Here is a 19,645-nt window from a genome sequence, read left to right on the forward strand (position 1 = left end):
CACACTGCAACTTGAGACCATTACTCCTTGTTCTGTCATCTGTTAGTCTAGATCCATCCTCTTTGGAACCCCCTTTCAGGTAATTGAAAGCAGTTATCAAATCCCCCCTCATTCTTCTCTTCCGCAGACTAAACAATCCCAGTACCCTCAGCCTCTCGTCATAAGTCATGTATTCCAGTCCCCTAATCATTTTTGTTGCCCTCCGCTGGATGCTTTCCAATTTTTTCACATCCTTCTTGTAGTGTGGGGCCCAAGACTGGACAGAGTACTCCAGGTGAGGCCTCACCAATGTCGAATAGAGGGGAATGATCATGTCCCTCGATCTGCTGGCAATACCCCTACTTATACAGCCCAAAATGCCATTGGCCTTCTTGGCAACAAGGACACACTGTTGACTCATATCCAGCTTCTCGTCCACTGTCACCCCTAGGTCCTTTTCTGCAGAACTGCTGCCTAGCCATTCGGTCCCTAGTTTGTAGCGGTGCATATGATTCTTCCTTCCTAAGTGCAGGACTCTGCACTTGTCCTTGTTGAGCCTCATCAGATTTCTTTTGGCCCAAACCTCTAATTTGTCTAGGTCCCTCTGTATCCTATCCCTACCCTCCAGCGTATCTACCTCTCCTCCCAGTTTAGTGTCATCTGCAAACTTGCTGAGGATGCAATCCACGCCATCCTCCAGAACATTAATGAAGATATTGAACAAAACCAGTCCCAGGACCGACCCTTGGGGCACTCCGCCTGATACCGGCTGCCAACTAGACATGGAGCCATTGATCACTACCCGTTGAGCCTGACAATCTAGCCAACTTTCTATCCACCTTATAGTCTATTCGTCCAGCCCATACTTCTTTAACTTGCTGGCAAGAATACTTTGAGAGACCATGTCAAATCTTTGCTAAAGTCAAGGAACAATACATCCATTGCTTTGCCCTCATCCACAGAGCCAGTTGTCTCATCATAGAAGGCAATTAGATTAGTCAGGCATGACTTGCCCTTGGTGAATCCATGCTGACTGCTCCTGATCACTTTCCTCTCCTCTAAGTGCTTCAGAATTGATTCCTTGAGGACCTGCTCCATGATTTTTCCAGGGACTGAGGTGAGGCTGATTGGCCTGTAGTTCCCAGGATCCTCCTTCTTCCCTTTTTTAAAGATGGGCACTACATTAGCCTTTTTCTAGTCGTCCGGGACTTCTCCGGATCGCCACGAGTTTTCAAAGATAATGGCCAATGGCTCTGCAATCACATCAGCCAACTCCTTTAGCACTCTCAGATGCAGCACATCCGGCCCCATGGACTTCTGCTCGTCCAGCTTTTCTAAATAGTCCCAAACCACTTCTTTCTCCACAGTGGGCTGGTCGCCTCCTCCCCATTGCTGTGCTGCCCAGTGCTGTAGTCTGGAAGCTGACCTTGTTCGTGAAGACAGAGGCAAAAAAAGCATTGAATACGTTCGCTTTTTCCACATCCTCTGTCACTAGGTTGCCTCACTCTTTCAGTAAGGGGCCCACACTTTCCTTGACTTTCTTCTTGTTGCTAACATACCTGAAGAAACCCTTCTTGTTACTCTTAACATCTCTTGCTATCTGCAACTCCAAGTGTGATTTGGCCTTCCTGATTTCACTCCTGCATGCCTGAGCAATATTTTTATACTCCTCCCTGGTCATTTGTCCAATCTTCCACTTCTTGTAAGCTTCTTTTTTGTGTTTAAGGTCAACAAGGATTTCACTGTTAAGCCAAGCTGGTCGCTTGCCATATTTACTATTCTTTCTATACATCAGGATGGGTTTTTCCTGTAACCTCAATAAGGATTCTTTAAAATACAGCCAGCTCTCCTGGACTCCTTTCCCCCTCATGTTATTCTCCCAGGGGATCCTGCCCATCAGTTCCCTGAGGTTGTCAAAGTCTGCTTTTCTGAAGTCCAGGGTCCATATTCTGCTGCTCTCCTTTCTTCCTTGTGTCAGGATCCTGAAGTCGACCATCTCATGATAACTGCCTCTCAGGTTCCCATCCACTTTTGCTTCCCCTACTAATTCTTCCCGGTTTGTGAGTAGCCGGTCAAGAAGAGCTGTGGTTGGTTCCTCCAGCACTTGCACCAGGAAATTGTCCCCTATACTTTCCAAAAACTTCGTGGATTGTCTGTGCACTGCTGTATTGCTCTCCCAGCAGATATCAGGGTGATTGAAGTCTCCCATGAGAACCAGGGCGTGCTATCTAGTAACTTCCGTTAGTTGCCAGAAGAAAGCCTCGTCCACCACATCCCCCAGTCTGGTGGTCTATAGCAGACTCCCACCACAACATCACCCTTGTTGCTCACACTTCTAAACTTAATCCAGAGACTCTCAGGTTTTTCTGCAGTTTCATACTGGAGCTCTGAGCAGTCATACTGCTCTCTTACATACAGTGCAACTCCCCCACCTTTTCTGCCCTGCCTGTCCTTCCTGAACAGTTTATATCCATTCATGACAGTACTCCAGTCATGTGAGTTATCCCACCAAGTCTCTGTTATTCCAATCACATCATAATTCCTCGACTGTGCCAGGACTTCCAGTTCTCCCTGCTTGTTTCCCAGGCTTCTTGCATTTGTGTATAGGCACTTGAGATAACTTGCTGATCGTCCCTCTTTCTCAGTATGAGGCAGGAGCCCTCCCGTCTTGCGCGCTCCTGCTCATGCTTCCTCCTGGTATCCCACTTCCCCACTTACCTCAGGGCTTTGGTCTCCTTCCCTGGTGAACCTAGTTTAAAGCCCTCCTCACTAGGTTAGCCAGCCTGCTTGTGAAGATGCTCTTCCCTCTCTTCATTAGGTGGAGCCCGTCTCTGCCTAGCACTCCTCCTTCTTGGAACACCATCCCATGGTCAAAGAATCCAAACCCTTCTCTCTGACACCACCAGCCTAGCCATTTGTTGACTTCCGTGAGTCCACGGTCTCTATCCGGGCCTTTTCCTTGCATGGGGAGGATGGATGAGAACACCACTTGCGCCTCAAACTCCTTTATCCTTCTTCCCAGAGCCACGTAGTCTGCAGTGATCCACTCAAGGTCATTCTTGGCAGTATCATTGGTGCCCACGTGGAGAAGTAGGAAGGGGTAGCGATCCCAGGGCTTGATGAGTCTCGGCAGTCTCTCCGTCACATCATGAATCCTAGCTCCTAGCAAGCAACAGACTTCTCGGTTTTCCTGGTCGGGGCGGCAGATAGATGACTCAGTCCCCCTGAGGAGGGAGTCCCCGACCACCACCACCTGCCTCCTTCTCTTGGGATTCATGCAATCACAACAGCCTGAAGTTGTCTGAACTCGTGGGCCACATGATCATGTGTACATATGTAGTACAGCACATGAGGCTGCATCTCAGGCCCCTCCTGACATAGCTGGCCTCAGTATACTCGCCAAGCCACCATCATCTGGACACTGTGCTCATGATACCTTTGTGGGTTCTAATTTCAGTGAGTTGCCACGTGCATTTTCCAACAGTGGGGGATTCCCCAGATAGACCTATCTGCAAACAAGTCCAACAGAAAATGTCACCAGTTCTGCTCCCTGCAAGGCCACAGTCCAGGCTACATCACAGGTGCCTTCCTGCTACCCTGGACAGCACAGTTTTACTTTGCTTTTCCCCCAATCCCACTTTTTCACAGACTGTTACTAAAGATCATGCCAGATCACACCTGGGCTATATTAAAAGCCCCAGTGTGGCCCCGCCAACATTGGTTCTCCACCCTACTGGACCTCTCAATAGCTACTCCAGTCTCACTCCCGTTGCACCTGAATTTGATCCCCAAAACTACATCACCTGCTCCACCGAAACCTGCAGTTCCTTCATCTAATGATCTAGAAGCTCAAAGGCTAAATCCCAGAGAGCAAGCTTGCTCAGAGTAAGTTCACCAGATCTTACAAAGTAGCAGAAAGCCCTTCACCAGGGCAGCCTACCTGTCTAAACAGAAGCAGCTCTATGTCTGGGTTTGTCAGACTGGAGTCCATCCAGTATATACTAGACTATCTGCTGCACCTAAAACAAGGCTTAGCAGTTTCCTTATCAAGGTTCACCTGGCAGAATATGAGCTTTCTACCCTTGTGAGGATACCCATCATGTTTTCTCTTGTGATATGACAATCAGATTTTTTTAGAGCCTGGAAAGGTGTAGGTCCCATGGGGTCCCAGAGCTTGAGCTCCAGCCTGAGCCCAAACATCTACATCAGAGTTAAATAGCCCCTCAGCCCAAGCCCAAGTCAGCTGGCATGGGTCAGCTGTGGGTTTTTAATTGCAATATGGACATACCTTGGGGGTCGGCTGGACCCTTTATACCAGCACCACTAGTGGTGGCAGCAGAGGGAGTTCATGCCATTGTGATGGGTACCACTGAGGGAAAAATTTCTGGCCAGTGTGCATAGGGCACAGGCACACCAAGAGTGGAATGGATATGTGCAATGCATCTCCAAGAACAACTGTTACAAAAGGTTAGTAACTGTTTTGTCATTCTGCAGTACTTTGTCTAGTTCAAATTTTAAATGTCTCTAGTGATGGGATTTCTTTCACATCCCTTATGAGACATTGCCACAGTCTCACTCTTTGGTAGTTTTAGATCTCACTTTGAATGAGCAGATCTCACTTTTGGGATATTTTCTCTGAGATTGGACTAAATCATGAAATCCTTGCTTAGTTTTTACTCAGTATTTTTTGAAGCAAAACTCTCATTGGAGTTAATAGGAATTGGCCAGAGTGAAAGCTGAGGAAGGACCTCAAACTTCAGCCCAGTCTCTGTAAATTTCCTTTTCTTCCTTGTACAGTATGTTGCTTAGGGCTTGTCTACACTACCAAGTTTTGTTGACAAAACTTATGTCGACACCCAAAAATCGACAAAACAAAAATCTCCAAAGGGTGTTCACACTTGCTTCCTCTGTCGACAGATCATGTCCACATTCGGGACACCATCATCAACAGTGTGAGCAATGCACCGTGGGCATGTATCCTACAGTGCAGTGTTGTGGGAAGGAAGAGCTGATCACTGCGCGAGTTCTCCCACATCCCCCTCAGCTGCCGAGAGCAGCATCAGGAGTGGCTCTGTAAGCTATCCATGCTGAGGAATGCCAAAGTAGCACAGCAGTCTGTCCCCCGCCCCCTGCAGCAGGAGTCTGCCTGCTGCTGTGTTCCTTGTGCAGGGCAGAACAGGAGCATTCCAATGATTTGCTCTTTGTTTGTTCCCCAAAGGGAGCAGCACACAGATACTTCCCAGAGCTTTGAAAGGGGAGGGGCGCATGCCTGCTGGGCAGCACAGATCAAAACATTGAGGAGAGCAAGCAGGGCAGATATTATGGGATACTGGCGGAAGCCAGTTCTGTCAACAAATAATCAGCAGTGTCTACACTGGCTCTTTGTTGACAATAAAGGGAGGGGAAAAGACAAAAGTCTCTCGTAGGGGAGGAAGTTCTTTGTCACCAAAACTGAGCATTTTTTGTGACAAAAGTCCCATTGTAGTGTATGCTCTTGCTATTTTGTCACCAAAAGGCAGTTTTTGGCGACAAAACTTGGGAGTGTAGACAAGGCCTTAATTAATTGAAGTCCAAGCACAGGAATTATGTTGAAAACTGAACTAGCCTATTGACGGGAGCGAAGGCAGAAGCCACCTTCTTGGATCCACGAGAGCAGATGAATTTCTGGCTTGTATAATTTTGGATTAAAGTACTTGATCCACTTAATTACCTCCAGAAAAGCTAGACCATATATCTCCTGTCAATGTTGTTAGTGTCACCAGCAAAATAAGGTTTTCAATCCATCCTCTGCTACTCTTTCCCAGTAAAGACCAAATATTCCCAAATGTGGTATGCAGTATGGTCAACTTCTGTAAGAGGCACTGTGATGGGGTGGACTAGGCCCTGAGGCCCCGTGCTGGAGATTTCGCTGCTGTGCCATGCCCTGCCTCAGAAAAGGGAAGTGGAGAGGGTCCTCCAAGCTGCCAAGAGAGGTGGCATAGGATGCAGCCAACCAGGAAAGAGACTGCAGGGCATAGCCAATCAGGGTCCAGCAGTGTTAGGGGGCTTATTCCTTCACCCACTTACTTCCCTGGTCCTTCTCGCATGAACAGAGAGCAACAATACCCGAAGTCCAAAGGTGCAAACAATTCGATGTTTATTGGGGTGAACTTCCAGCAAGCATGATTCCAATTTCCTTCCTTGGTGTCCCACTTCCCAGCTCTGACACCACAGAGCCTTACCTGTGGCCCTGTTCCCATTCCTGCCCTCAGAGGACATGATTCCAATTTCCCCATACCCATTCCCTGTTCCCATTTCCCCCTTAGCAAAACATGATTCCAATTTCCCCACCCCCATTCCCTGTTCCCATTTCTCCCATCCACCCACGCACCCACTTCCTGGTTGACTGCAGACTATATAGTAAAACTTGAGTTCTGCTTAGCTATACCTTAACCAGTCATTTTACTGAAATTTAACTCACCAATCCTAACATATTGTAACATGATTATTTAACCAATTATATCCCACCACCTTAATTAGTTTACAGCCAGCAAAATTAATTATACAGCAGACAGAAACAATCACAGAACCAGACAGAGATTATACAGACAAACAATAGGAGAGTGGGAACTATAATGACAAAACAATACAGAAGTGAGGATTTCACATCCCAGCTATTGTTAAGTGAGTTCTTGCCAGACAGGATGCTATCAAACTAAGTTTCCTTTTACATCTTCTAGGCACTTCCCTTTCTCTGGAGGCGATTGGCATTATCAGGACAGGATTGGATTCCTAACAGCCCAATAGCACCTTCTTTCAATGTGACTAGTTTGGAATGTGAGGATGTGACCGTTCGCTTCCCAGCTTATGGCTGCCTCTGCTGCTTGGCCAAAGATCTTAGCCTAAGCACAGGGCCTCAGACTGTCACAGTAAGAGAAGGCTCTTACACCAGCAGACAGTGATTTTGATTCTTTCTTTTATACCTCTATCACTAGCCAAGTGATAAGAATACACCTAAATTCTTAGAATATAGGCCTTTACAGACAGGCCTGAATATCTATATCCTAACAAGCAGGCTCATATAAAAGGAGTTGCAGGACCAGAGTGAGTTCAGTCTGCTGGCAGGGACTGGGGGAGCAAGAGGTGCTCCTGGCTGGCTGAAACGGCTGGACAGATCAGTTGCTGGCAGAGATCGGGGAGCTGGAGAATAGCTTGTGGTTGGCTGCTGGGACTAAGCAGTAGTTACTGTCAGGGACCAGGGGAGTGAAGAAAGTGTTTTTGTCTGGCTGCTGGGACTTATCTAAGACGGGCTACAGGGAAGTGGCCCAGGGAAACATAGAACAGAAATTAGTAACGGTACAGAGCAGCAGGCTGCTATACTTAAAGGGTCCTTGGGTTGGGACCAGGAGCAGTGGGGGGGACCGGGTCCCCCCACCGCCAGCCCCCCACCAGCCACTGGAGGAAGTGGCTATGTCCTAAGGAAGAGAATTTGAACTGTGGCACCCCTGGGAAGGGATCTGCACTATTGGGACTGACTCGGGGGTTTACCGAACTGAGTAACTGTGGTCAGCGAACTGAGTCCAACGGGTGGCTCAGCAGGAAGGCTGAGGTCACTGAGGACTCAAGTAGAGGCAAGGAGTCTGCAGGGAAGAAGTCCTTGGGGAGCTTCTCAATTCTGGTGTAGGGACCTTGCAACCAGACCAAGGAAGGGTACCCTGATGAGCCATGATGGACTGGTTAAAGATTGAGTCCAGGGAGGGCTGCAGAAAAGGACACACCAACCAAGGGTAGCATGACCGGCCCTGTTGGACTGTTTTAGAAGACTGAGCCCAGGGAGGGCTGTTAGGACATAGGGGACATTTTTGACTGTGTCCTGGAAGGGGTTTGCTTGTTTCACACACAGACTGTGTGTGACTTGGCTAGAGGGCTGAGTCACTGAAGACGTGCCTGACAAGGGCAGCAGCTGACAGGGGCACCGTGAGCAGAGTACCGTCTTTACATACTTCCAGACACAGTCATCTACTGTGTAATAATATGTTAGGGGAACACAAGGCAGTGTCATCTTGGCAAGATGCCCTGGCTGTATTTTGCACTTTCCAGAGAAGCCTATGAATTCAAATAATGCATTGTGATACCATTACTATCTTTTACCCCAGCTCTCACTCTAGACAATGACCCAGATCTTACAGTATTGAAATAACTGGGTCAGATTCTCTGGTCAGGCTGGACTCTGCTCAGTGCAAGATCAGGGTGGGAGGCAAAGGTGGCTTTAAGCCACTGATATGTTCCTCAAGTGCTGAGACCAAATGGTTTCTAGGAGCCCTGTTTTGCATAACTAAACCTTGCATCATCTCTTTTGTAGTAACTAGGGCCCCAAAATTATATATTATTATCATCTAAGAATTGCCCAAGCATCAAGGTCTTTTAGAAAAGATAGAATGCAGGACTGAGAAAATAAATCTCAGGGTCTAATAGCTAGACTTCAATAGTAAGAGGAAACAGAGTTGCTGCAGCCTTTTACAAGAGTGTACCACTGGTGCTGCTAAAGAGACTTCTCTTTTTTCCCTGTCTTTGAATGAATACATTGATATTCAACATTAAAATATTCTGAGAGATTGCCAGATACAGTGGAGGGAAAAATGGGGAACAGGATGTAATGTGATATTGTAATTAAATGAAGTTGTGTGTGTAAAAAGGAAGTCAACTGTAAGTGATACAGCTTTGGTCAAAACATTGTAAACTTTAATGACTGGCAAAAAGAAAAGGAGTACTTGTGGCACCTTAGAGACTAACCAATTTATTTGAGCATGAGCTTTCGTGAGCTACAGCTCACTTCATCAGATGTATACCGTGGAAACTGCAGCAGACTTTATATACACACAGAGAATATGAAACAATACCTCCTCCCACCCCACTGTCCTGCTGGTAATAGCTTATCTAAAGTGATCAACAGGTGGGCCATTTCCAGCACAAATCCAGGTTTTCTCACCCTCCACCCCCCCACACAAATTCACTCTCCTGATGGTGATAGCCCATCCAAAGTGACAACTCTTTACATAATCAAGTCGGGCTATTTCCTGCATAGATCCAGGTTTTCTCACATCCCCCCCACCCCCATACACACACAAACTCACTCTCCTGCTGGTAATAGCTCATCTAAACTGACCACTCTCCAAGTTTAAATCCAAGTTAAACCAGAACATCTGGGGGGGGGGGAGGGTAGGAAAAAACAAGAGGAAACAGGCTACCTTTCCTACCCCCCCCCCGATGTTCTGGTTTAACTTGGATTTAAACTTGGAGAGTGGTCAGTTTAGATGAGCTATTACCAGCAGGCGAGTGAGTTTGTGTGTGTATGGGGGTGGGGGGGATGTGAGAAAACCTGGATCTATGCAGGAAATAGCCCGACTTGGTTATCTAAAGAGTTGTCACTTTGGATGGGCTATCACCATCAGGAGAGTGAATTTGTGTGGGGGGGTGGAGGGTGAGAAAACCTGGATTTGTGCTGGAAATGGCCCACCTGTTGATCACTTTAGATAAGCTATTACCAGCAGGACAGTGGGGTGGGAGGAGGTATTGTTTCATATTCTCTGTGTGTATATAAAGTCTGCTGCAGTTTCCACGGTATACATCTGATGAAGTGAGCTGTAGCTCACGAAAGCTCATGCTCAAATAAATTGGTTAGTCTCTAAGGTGCCACAAGTACTCCTTTTCTTTTTGCGAATACAGACTAACACGGCTGTTCCTCTGAAACCTGTCTTTAATGACTGGGTTTCCCTCATGGACAATCCTGTAAGGGAAAGAAAGGAGGTGCATTCATACTGATATCTTTTTAGTCTTGTAACAAAGTACCTATCTTGAATAGGCGCCTTTAACTAACACTGCTACCCCCTGATATTTGACTCCTTTAACTGTCTCTTTCTATCTTCCAGCAATTTGGGTTGCCCACTAGCACACTGGGGAAAGACTATAGTCAGGTCCATCCTTTGTTCCACCTGTGTTTACAGTGTCAGCTCTGGCTGTGAACAGTAATTGAGCTGAAAGCTGATGGCTGAGTAAAGATCTGATGATAAGGAACACAGTGTTTCTCTTCTGTGATTACCCAAATCAATCAATTGACCATTTCCTGAAACTGAATTAGTAAGGAAATGTACATGTTGTGTATGTGCTTTAAAGATTGTCACGGAGTTAGTGTGTGTCCTTGTTTTGTAACAGATTACAATCATGATAGTTGTAAAGGAGCTTTAAAACTGAACAAGTTACAGTTGTTAACTAAAATTTTAGAACACTGTACATGTATCTATCATGGTGTCTAGGTTCAAGTTCTAGGTGCTTAAAAACATAAAACAGACCAAGTGTACAAGCCTCTTGAACTGCAATCAGCCTGTACAGTCTGTCATAAATGTCAGATATTTAGGAGTGTTAGATCCTGGGTCTAAGGTAATTTGTGGGGAAATAGGTTAAAAAGGGTGGGCTACTATAGATCCATTGAGAAGAAGACCTTGGTGAATTGGCATGTAAGTGACTGAATTGTCTTATGCTTTAGTTTTGGATCCTCACCTCCCTCCTCTAATGTGTTAATAACCAGTTAGCACAAGTGAGGCTCTATTCTCAAGGTCTCTTAGTCAAAACTTTAAACAAAGATACCTTTCCAAGATACTGATTAGGTATAAGTGTTATTATCTGTTGTAGCTATGTGATTTGATTCTGAAAATTTTACATATTTTAAATCAAGATTGGATGTTTTTCTAAAAGATATGCTCTAGGAAATATTTTGGGGGATGTTTTGTGGCCTGTTATACAGGAGATCAGATTAGGTGATCACAATGGTCCCTTCTGGCCTTGCAATCTATATCAATGAATGGCTATATCAATCAATTTCCTAGTCTGTTTGCCAAATCATAATCCAGTACTATTTTTGTCTTATATACTATACACTTAGTTGCTGTTGTTAGGATATTTAATAAAACTTTAAGACTAAATTCAACTCAAGTCCTTTTCTTTAGTTAAGCAATCAAAATTAAAAGAATCCCGAGAAAGGTGGAACAAGTAATCAGTTAAGCAGTTGCTTAACTAATTGTATTTTATACCCTATCTTTCTTACATTATGGTGTAGGTAGTAACAGCAGGAGAGATTATGAGGCTTAATGTTTGTAAAGCGCTTTGAATATGAAAACAAATGCTAAATAGTAGTATTTATTCGCAGTTTACTGTGCATGCAAACTGCAGCATGGAGGTGTAAGTAACTGCAGGATGCTACAGCATGTCACAGACAGAACCAAAAATAGAATGATGGTGTTCAAACTTCCAGTCCTGCCCCAATGGAGATGCTTCCTCCTGTATACTTATTAACTCAGATATTTTAAGTTTTGTATAGATTAACTTTTATTATTATACTTACTAAATTTAAATGAGAAGGTGGAAACTAATTGAGAGTATTAACAAAAGAAACTTTGGCACTCACGGGCCCCTAAAATGGCCTCACATGAAATAAAATCCTATTTTATAATCTTAGTTTTCTCTTTATTTCCTCCATATCCAAAACTAAAAATTCCAACCCATTACCCAATCCTCCAAGACACGCAAACCTCCTCCCATGCTCCCTTTGATTTGGAATGTTATTAGCATTCAACCTTACACACATTTCAATAGCTTTATTGACTTTTCCTGAACAAATCAGTGTGTGCATATTAGCAAGCCAAAGCCCTGTGCTTTCTCCCCATTACTTAAGCTTATTAGTGTCCAAAACCAGATCTGTCCAGATGATGATGCTGTAATGTAGCAGTGCACACCAAACATGCTCACTTCCACTGAGTGATGTCAATTTGTTGTATTACTGGGATGCAGTCCAGTGCAAGAGCTCAGCAGAGGAGTTATGTTTCTCTGAAAGTTCACTTTAGTGTTATGCTGTTTTGTTTATTTTAAATTTCAAATATGAACATTAAAATGTTTGGTTTTTTGCTAATATGCTAATTTGTATCTATTTTTTAACAGAGAAATTCGCAATGCTAGAAATCTACATTACATAGATCCAGATGCCTTTAAGAACCTCCCACTGTTAAAATACCTGTAAGTACTGGGCACTTAATCTTCAGAGATTATTCTCAGTGTAGATGTTGCCCTACTACAGTGTAACAATTTCTTTTTCCCTTCAGAGCTGGATGGAAAATTTATTCCCTGTTTTCTTTTACTGTAAGCATTCAACTAAACTAAGGCCAGTTATAGGCTCTGCAAGCAAGAAAAGAGCTGCAAGCTGTTTTATAAGGGAGTCCCAGGAATGCCTATGCCCTTTTGGTCTTGTTTCTGGAGTAGGAGGTTGGGTTAGGCTAGAATTAGGCCAAGACTCTGGCTCTCATTAGCCTCAAAAGCCCAGCCCTCATCCCAGAACCTAGATAGCTAATTCTTTGTTACATTATTCATTACAATAAATGTATTCATTTTCCATATTTACTTTTTTCATTACAGTAATTACACCAGAATAAACTTGGACTGCTCTTGCTGAAAGGGGTAGATACTCACACTTAATCAGGACCTCTATTTGACATCTCATCCAGAAAACTGATGGGGGTGTGGGGGAAGAGGGAGGGTATTTGCAAAAGTGTTTTAAAGGTGCCATGAAGGAGGGGTAGGGAATTTAGTTTGGGCTTTTTATTCCTTTTATTTGCTGCTTGTTCTATACTTTCAGTAATATCAATGAAATCAAATATTGCACCACAAATTATTGGATATGAATTACTGAGTGAAATTTTGTGGGCTGTGTTATGTAGATTATTAGAATGGTCCCTTCTAGGAATTGTGACAGAATGGTAAAGGCTCTTTTCCTCCCATGAGCTGAAAAGGGGTTACCTCCAGTCAACTAAGGACATGTACACAGACACTGACTTTCCAAAGTGCAGGGGGGTGCTCGACCACCGGCTCTTCCCCAGGCCCCGCCCCCACTCCACCCCTTCCTCCAAGGCCCCACCTCTTCCTGCCCCTACTCAACTTGTGCCCCGCCTGTTCCACTACCAGAGAGGGAAATGCTGAACACAATCTATAGGAAAGATTGAGAAGAGGGATACTGTAAAAAAGACTGCTTCTTACTGAGCACCCAGTGCTGGCCAGGGGTTCCTCTTTAAGTTCTTCACCTCCGGTTTTTACTTTCTTCAGGGCCGTTCAAGAACTCACAGAGGCTTTCTTTTGTTAACACTACCCCTCTCGGCACCCATTTAATACCAGCACCAGTTTACAAGAACCCAGAGGTCCAAACGGAAGTCCAACACCACAAAGAAAGTCCAAACTTAGCTCTGGCATTCTCTTTCACCCCCAGGGCTCTTCTTCCATCCCAGTCTGATCTCCCAGTTCTCCCTCACTGAGGCTCTGATATCCAGTCCCAAACACAGTCATGTACTCCCTAGGGGCTTCCTGCTTACTGGGCTTTATCCTCCAAACTCCCTGGTGTAATGATCCTACAGGAACCCTCTTCTTTTCTCCCTCTAGAGTCCATCAGCATGACTTGGGATCCCCCTTTACTGCAGCCACCTTCCGTTTTTCATAGGGAATTTCCTGATTCCCCTCAGATCTCATTCTGTAATCAAGGTTGGCTTGGCCCTAGTCTCTCCAGCCCACTGTTACAGATACAACAGAAATATGTAGTTTTTACTTTAATTATATATATATGTTTACATATAACAATACACATTAGCTACAGCTGACAAGTTCATCATTAGGCCCCAATTTGCTGTAAGTTCTATGACAGAAATGGGTCTGGAGGCGTTCTCCTCCATTTTTCCCTAGAGTCTTCAAAAACAAACAAACAAAAACAAAACAAAAAAACCCAACCAGGTAGATGAGACCCAAAATTACAATGAAAAAATATCAACAAAAAATCTTTGTGATTTTGAGCAGGAGATTGGGGGCGTAGGAAGGCAGGGACCATGAATTTCATGTCTTTGTTTATATACCATAAAGCTATAAAAATAGGCACAAACACAATTTTGTCTCCATTGCAGGTCACCTTTAAGCTCAGAGTAGTGTTTTCTTGTACTTTACTTTCACTCTCAAAGGGATCAGTGCTAAAGAAAAATAACTGCATACCTGTAAAGTTGGGGCAGACCTGGAAAACTAGATCTTTTTCCTTCAAAGCAGAACTTGAACAACAAATCTTAGCCGCAAGGAATGGCAGAGGTCTTAGTGTCACCAGCTTATTATGTGGAGCCCAGTTTACATAATTCAGGCAAAGAAAACATGGAGGACATATTTTTCCTTCCATAGACTGGGGAAGGGGAGAGTGTGTAGTTTAAAGATCACACAGTTTGTGTAATTCAAAGATTCTTTCCTAGGGCCTCCTTGGATAATGAAAGGCTGCCTTGTTGTTTCATTCTTTTCTTTACAGTAGTGCCTACAATGGGTTAGTGCTCTTCAAACACAGTGAGCCCTGCAGAGCTCTCACTCACAGAAGACAAATGACAAATAATAGGAGGGAGAAGGAAAAAACACATGCAAAAATAAATATTAACTACTTATTAAGGATGTTACCTGGGTCCTGGGGACACCAAGTGTCATCAACTAAAGGCATGGGGAAGCTCTGAAACAAAGCATTTTGATGGGGAATGAATATGAACCTCCGTTGCTTGCTCTCCCGCACCTTCACTCACTTTCACCGGGCTGGGCAGGGGGTTGGAGAGTGGGAGGGGGTGCAGGTTCTGGGCTGGGGGGTGGGGCTGACGCATTTGGAGTGTGGGAGGGGGCTTTGGGCTGTGGCAGGGGGTTGGTGTGCAGGAGTGGCTGTGGGGTTCAGGCTCTGGGAGGGAGTTTGGGTGCGGGAGGGGGCTCAGGGTTGGGGGAGGGGGTTGGGGTACAGGACGGGTTGCGGGTTCTGGGAGGGAGTTTGGGTTCAGGAGAGGGCTCAAGGCTGGGGCAGGGGGTTGGGGTGTGGGAGGGGGCAAGTGGTGTGGACTCCAGCTGGGTGGCACTTATCTTGGGCCTAGAAGCAGCTGGCATGTCCGGCTTCTAGGCTCAGGGACTGTCAGGGGGCTCTGTGCACTGCCCCTGCCTGCAGGCACCACCCTTGCAGCTCCCATTGGCCACAGTTCCCAGCCAATGGGAGCTATGGAGTCAGGACTAGGGGCAGGGGCAGCACACTAAAACTCCCTGGCCGCCTCTGCACCTAGGAGCCAGATGTGCTGGCTGCTTCTAGGAGCCGCGGAGAGCCAGTGCAGGAAGGGAGCCTGCCTTAGCCCTGCTGACTATTAATACTTGCCCTATTAAAATCTCCCAGATTGCCTTTAATAGTCACCAGGAGATTGAGGCCGATTCCGGAAGACTCCCAGCCAATCCGGGAGGGTTGTCAACCCTAGTTCTGCGACTTCTCTCATTTATTCTGGGGACTGGTCCTGGCCCCCAGCAAGGCCCAAAATATCAGGAGGTACAAATGTGGCCAATAGCCACATTTATTCTTCCTTCCCTTACCTGCCATTTCCTTGCACTGACTATATCAGCTGGAACAGAGATTTGGGCCCTCTGTTCTCCATCTCCAAGAGCCCTATCTCTCGTCATCTCTTTCTGAATGTTGACCCATCTTTTTGCTTTCAGAACACACACTCACTTTCTCTCCCTTCTGTGTGTCTGTACCCCATACTGTCCCAAAAGCATGATAGTCCTACTCTCTGACCCTTTTCTCTACTCCTTTTTTCTTTCTACCCTCACAAGCTTGCTCCCTCTGTTTGCTCCAAGTCTCCACCTTGCCTTTCCTCTTAAAGACTTTCTGACTTTCTCAACATCTTCCTGACATTGACAGTCGTACTGCTGTATTAGAGCTTAATCATGCATCCATTGGAGTCAATGACAACACTGTTATTGATTTCAGTGGGAGTAGGTTTGTGCCCTTAGCACCTCAACTCTACCCAGTTGCTAAAAGTGCTTCTTGACACTCCTGTGGAGAATTGGAAGGAGATGGCATGGAACATTTTTAATGCTGATGCTGCTAAATAAAGGAAGGGAGCTACATAATAAGTGGCTTAGTTCAAACCTGTGTAATCACAGAGTCTTGGTAGTTAGAGGTGGAAAAGTCTTTACAGAATATCTCTCTGAAACCCCACACTGATTTATGATGTGTTGTTCATAGCCCTACATTTGGGTACAAATAGTTCATAGGTGAGTTGACAGTCAGTGGAGAGTATAAAATAAACATATTCCATCCAGCTCTGTGTAATGGTCTGAACCTATAGCGTCTTTTTTGTGTAGTGATTAATTAAATTTAATTCTTTCTCTTTTTCTATTTTGTCCTCTGTTTTAGTGGAATTTTCAACACTGGAATTACGATATTTCCTGACCTCACCAAAATCTATTCAGCTGATGTGAACTTTTTACTGTAAGTGTCTGCGCTGCAGATATGGTTAGAACAGTGCTACAGTCAGGTCCCAAACAATTCCGCAGTGGAGGCTCCCATTTTAGAGAGAGGTGCCAAATAATTACCAGAAAGAAGTATCCTAGCAATCCAGCAAAACCAGTCTCCCTCCATTGTTATCTCTGTTCTTCTGGTCCAGAGCCCACAAAATGCAAGAGCTGGAGAGATGGAAAACACAAAGGGAAAACGTTAACTGAACACCTGCAAACCACTAAATAAATAAATGAAAATAGCAGCCTGGCCTCAGTTCACATTCTGAGTAAAGTTTTTAGTGCAAGGAGTTTATTTTATGCAGACTGGTTGCTCCACATTCACATTCTAATTTAGAAAAAGTACAAGATGTTTTTAAAAAGAAAAGGAGTACTTGTGGCACCTTAGAGACTAACCAATTTATTTGAGCATGAGCTTTCGTGAGCTACAGCTCACTTCATCAGATGCATACCATGGAAACTGCAGCAGACTTTATATACACACAGAGAATATGAAACAATACCTCCTCCCACCCCACTGTCCTGCTGGTAATAGCTTATCTAAAGTGATCAACAGGTGGGCCATTTCCAGCACAAATCCAGGTTTTCTCACCCTCCACCCCGCCCACACAAATTCACTCTCCTGCTGGTGCTAGCCCATCCAAAGTGACAACTCTTTACGTAATCAAGTCGGGCTATTTCCTGCATAGATCCAGGTTTTCTCACATCCCCCCCACCCCCATACACACACAAACTCACTCTCCTGCTGGTAATAGCTCATCTAAACTGACCACTCTCCAAGTTTAAATCCAAGTTAAACCAGAACATCTGGGGGGGGGGTAGGAAAAAACAAGAGGAAACAGGCTACCTTGCATAATGACTTAGCCACTCCCAGTCTCTATTTAAGCCTAAATTAATAGTATCCAATTTGCAAATGAATTCCAATTCAGCAGTTTCTCGCTGGAGTCTGGATTTGAAGTTTTTTTGTTTTAAGATAGAGACCTTCATGTCATGTCTCTACAGCAAACAGGGAAAGATTAAGAATGAGCTCTCAAAAATGGATACTCTCATAAAGAACCAACCTTCCACACAAACTTCCTCGTGGCTGGATTTTACTAAAACTAGACAAGCCATTTACAACGCACACTTTGCTTCTCTACAAAAGAAAAAGGACACTAAACTTTCTAAACTACTACATGCTACAAGGGGCCACAGCAATGGTTCCCTCACCCCACCTAGCAATATTGTTAACCTATCCAACTATACTCTCAGCCCAGCAGAAGCAGCTGTTCTATCTCGGGGCCTCTCCTTCTGCCCCTCCACCCCCACGAACATGATACAGTTCTGTGGTGACCTAGAATCCTATTTTCGACGTCTCCGTCTCAAGGAATATTTCCAAAATACCTCTGAACAACATACTAATCCACAGAGGTCTCCCTGCCAACACTACAGAAAGAGGGATTCTAGATGGACTCCTCCTGAAGGTCGAAACAGCAGACTGGACTTCTACATAGAGTGCTTCCGCCGACGTGCACGGGCTGAAATTGTGGAAAAGCAGCATCACTTGCCCCATAACCTCAGCCATGCGGAACGCAATGCCATCCACAGCCTCAGAAACAACTCTGACATCATAATCAAAAAGGCTGACAAAGGAGGTGCTGTTGTCATCATGAATAGGTCGGAATATGAACAAGAGGCTGCTCGGCAGCTCTCCAACACGAGTTTCTACAAGCCATTACCCTATGATCCCACTGAGAGTTACCAAAAGCAACTACAGCATTTGCTCAAGAAACTTCCTGAAAAAGCACAAGATCAAATCCGCACAGACACACCCCTGGAACCCCGACCTGGGATATTCTATCTACTACCCAAGATCCATAAACCTGGAAATCCTGGGCGCCCCATCATCTCAGGCATTGGCACCCTGACAGCAGGATTGTCTGGCTATGTAGACTCCCTCCTCAGGCCCTACGCTACCAGCACTCCCAGCTACCTTCGAGACACCACTGACTTCCTGAGGAAACTTCAATCCATCAGTGATCTTCCTGATAACACCATCCTGGCTACTATGGATGTAGAAGCCCTCTACACCAACATTCCACACAAAGATGGACTACAAGCCGTCAAGAACACTATCCCCGATAATGTCATGGCTAACCTGGTGGCTGAACTTTGTGACTTTGTCCTTACCCATAACTATTTCACATTTGGGGACAATGTATACCTTCAGATCAGCGGCACTGCTATGGGTACCCGCATGGCCCCACAGTATGCCAACATTTTTATGGCTGATTTAGAACAACGCTTCCTCAGCTCTCGTCCCCTAAAGCCCCTACTCTACTTGCGCTATATTGATGACATCTTCATCATCTGGACCCATGGAAAAGAAGCCCTTGAGGAATTCCACCATGATTTCAACAATTTCCATCCCACCACCAACCTCAGCCTGGTCCAGTCCACACAAGAGATCCACTTCCTGGACACTACAGTGCTAATAAACAATGGCCACATAAACACCACCCTATACCGGAAACCTACTGACCGCTATTCCTACCTGCATGCCTCCAGCTTTCACCCTGACCACACCACACGATCCATCGTCTACAGCCAAGCTCTGCGATACAACCGCATTTGCTCCAACCCCTCAGACAGAGACAAACACCTACAAGATCTCTGTCAAGCTTTCTTACAACTACAATACCCACCTGCAGAAGTAAAGAAACAGATTGATAGAGCCAGAAGAGTTCCCAGAAGTTACCTACTACAGGACAGGCCTAACAAAGAAAATAACAGAACGCCACTAGCGGTCACCTTCAGCCCCCAACTAAAACCCCTCCAACGCATTATTAAGGATCTACAACCTATCCTAAAGGATGACCCAACACTCTCACAAGTCTTGGGAGACAGGCCAGTCCTTGCCTACAGACAGCCCCGCAACCTGAAGCAAATACTCACCAACAACCACATACCACACAACAGAACCACTAACCCAGGAACTTATCCTTGCAACAAAGCCCGTTGCCAACTGTGCCCACATATCTATTCAGGGGACACCATCACAGGGCCTAATAACATCAGCCACACTATCAGAGGCTCGTTCACCTGCACATCCACCAATGTGATATATGCCATCATGTGCCAGCAATGCCCCTCTGCCATGTACATTGGTCAAACTGGACAGTCTCTACGTAAAAGAATAAATGGACACAAATCAGATGTCAAGAATTATAACATTCATAAACCAGTCGGAGAACACTTCAATCTCTCTGGTCACACAATCACAGACATGAAGGTCGCTATCTTAAAACAAAAAAACTTCAAATCCAGACTCCAG

The 19,645-nt window shown here is 45.2% G+C and overlaps 1 protein-coding gene across 1 annotated transcript in view; it reads left to right on the forward strand.

Annotated features, from left to right (window-relative positions):
* TSHR (thyroid stimulating hormone receptor) overlaps nt 1-19,645 on the forward strand; it is a 238,141-nt gene that overhangs the window by 145,913 nt on the left and 72,583 nt on the right. The window contains exons 4-5 of the mRNA XM_048855087.2: nt 11,950-12,024; nt 16,232-16,306. Of these exons, the coding sequence (XP_048711044.1) occupies nt 11,950-12,024; nt 16,232-16,306 (150 nt within the window). The remainder of the gene's footprint in view (nt 1-11,949; nt 12,025-16,231; nt 16,307-19,645) is intronic.

Source organism: Caretta caretta, chromosome 6 (assembly GCF_965140235.1).
Source record: "Caretta caretta isolate rCarCar2 chromosome 6, rCarCar1.hap1, whole genome shotgun sequence".
NCBI classification, from domain to species: Eukaryota; Metazoa; Chordata; order Testudines; family Cheloniidae; genus Caretta; species Caretta caretta.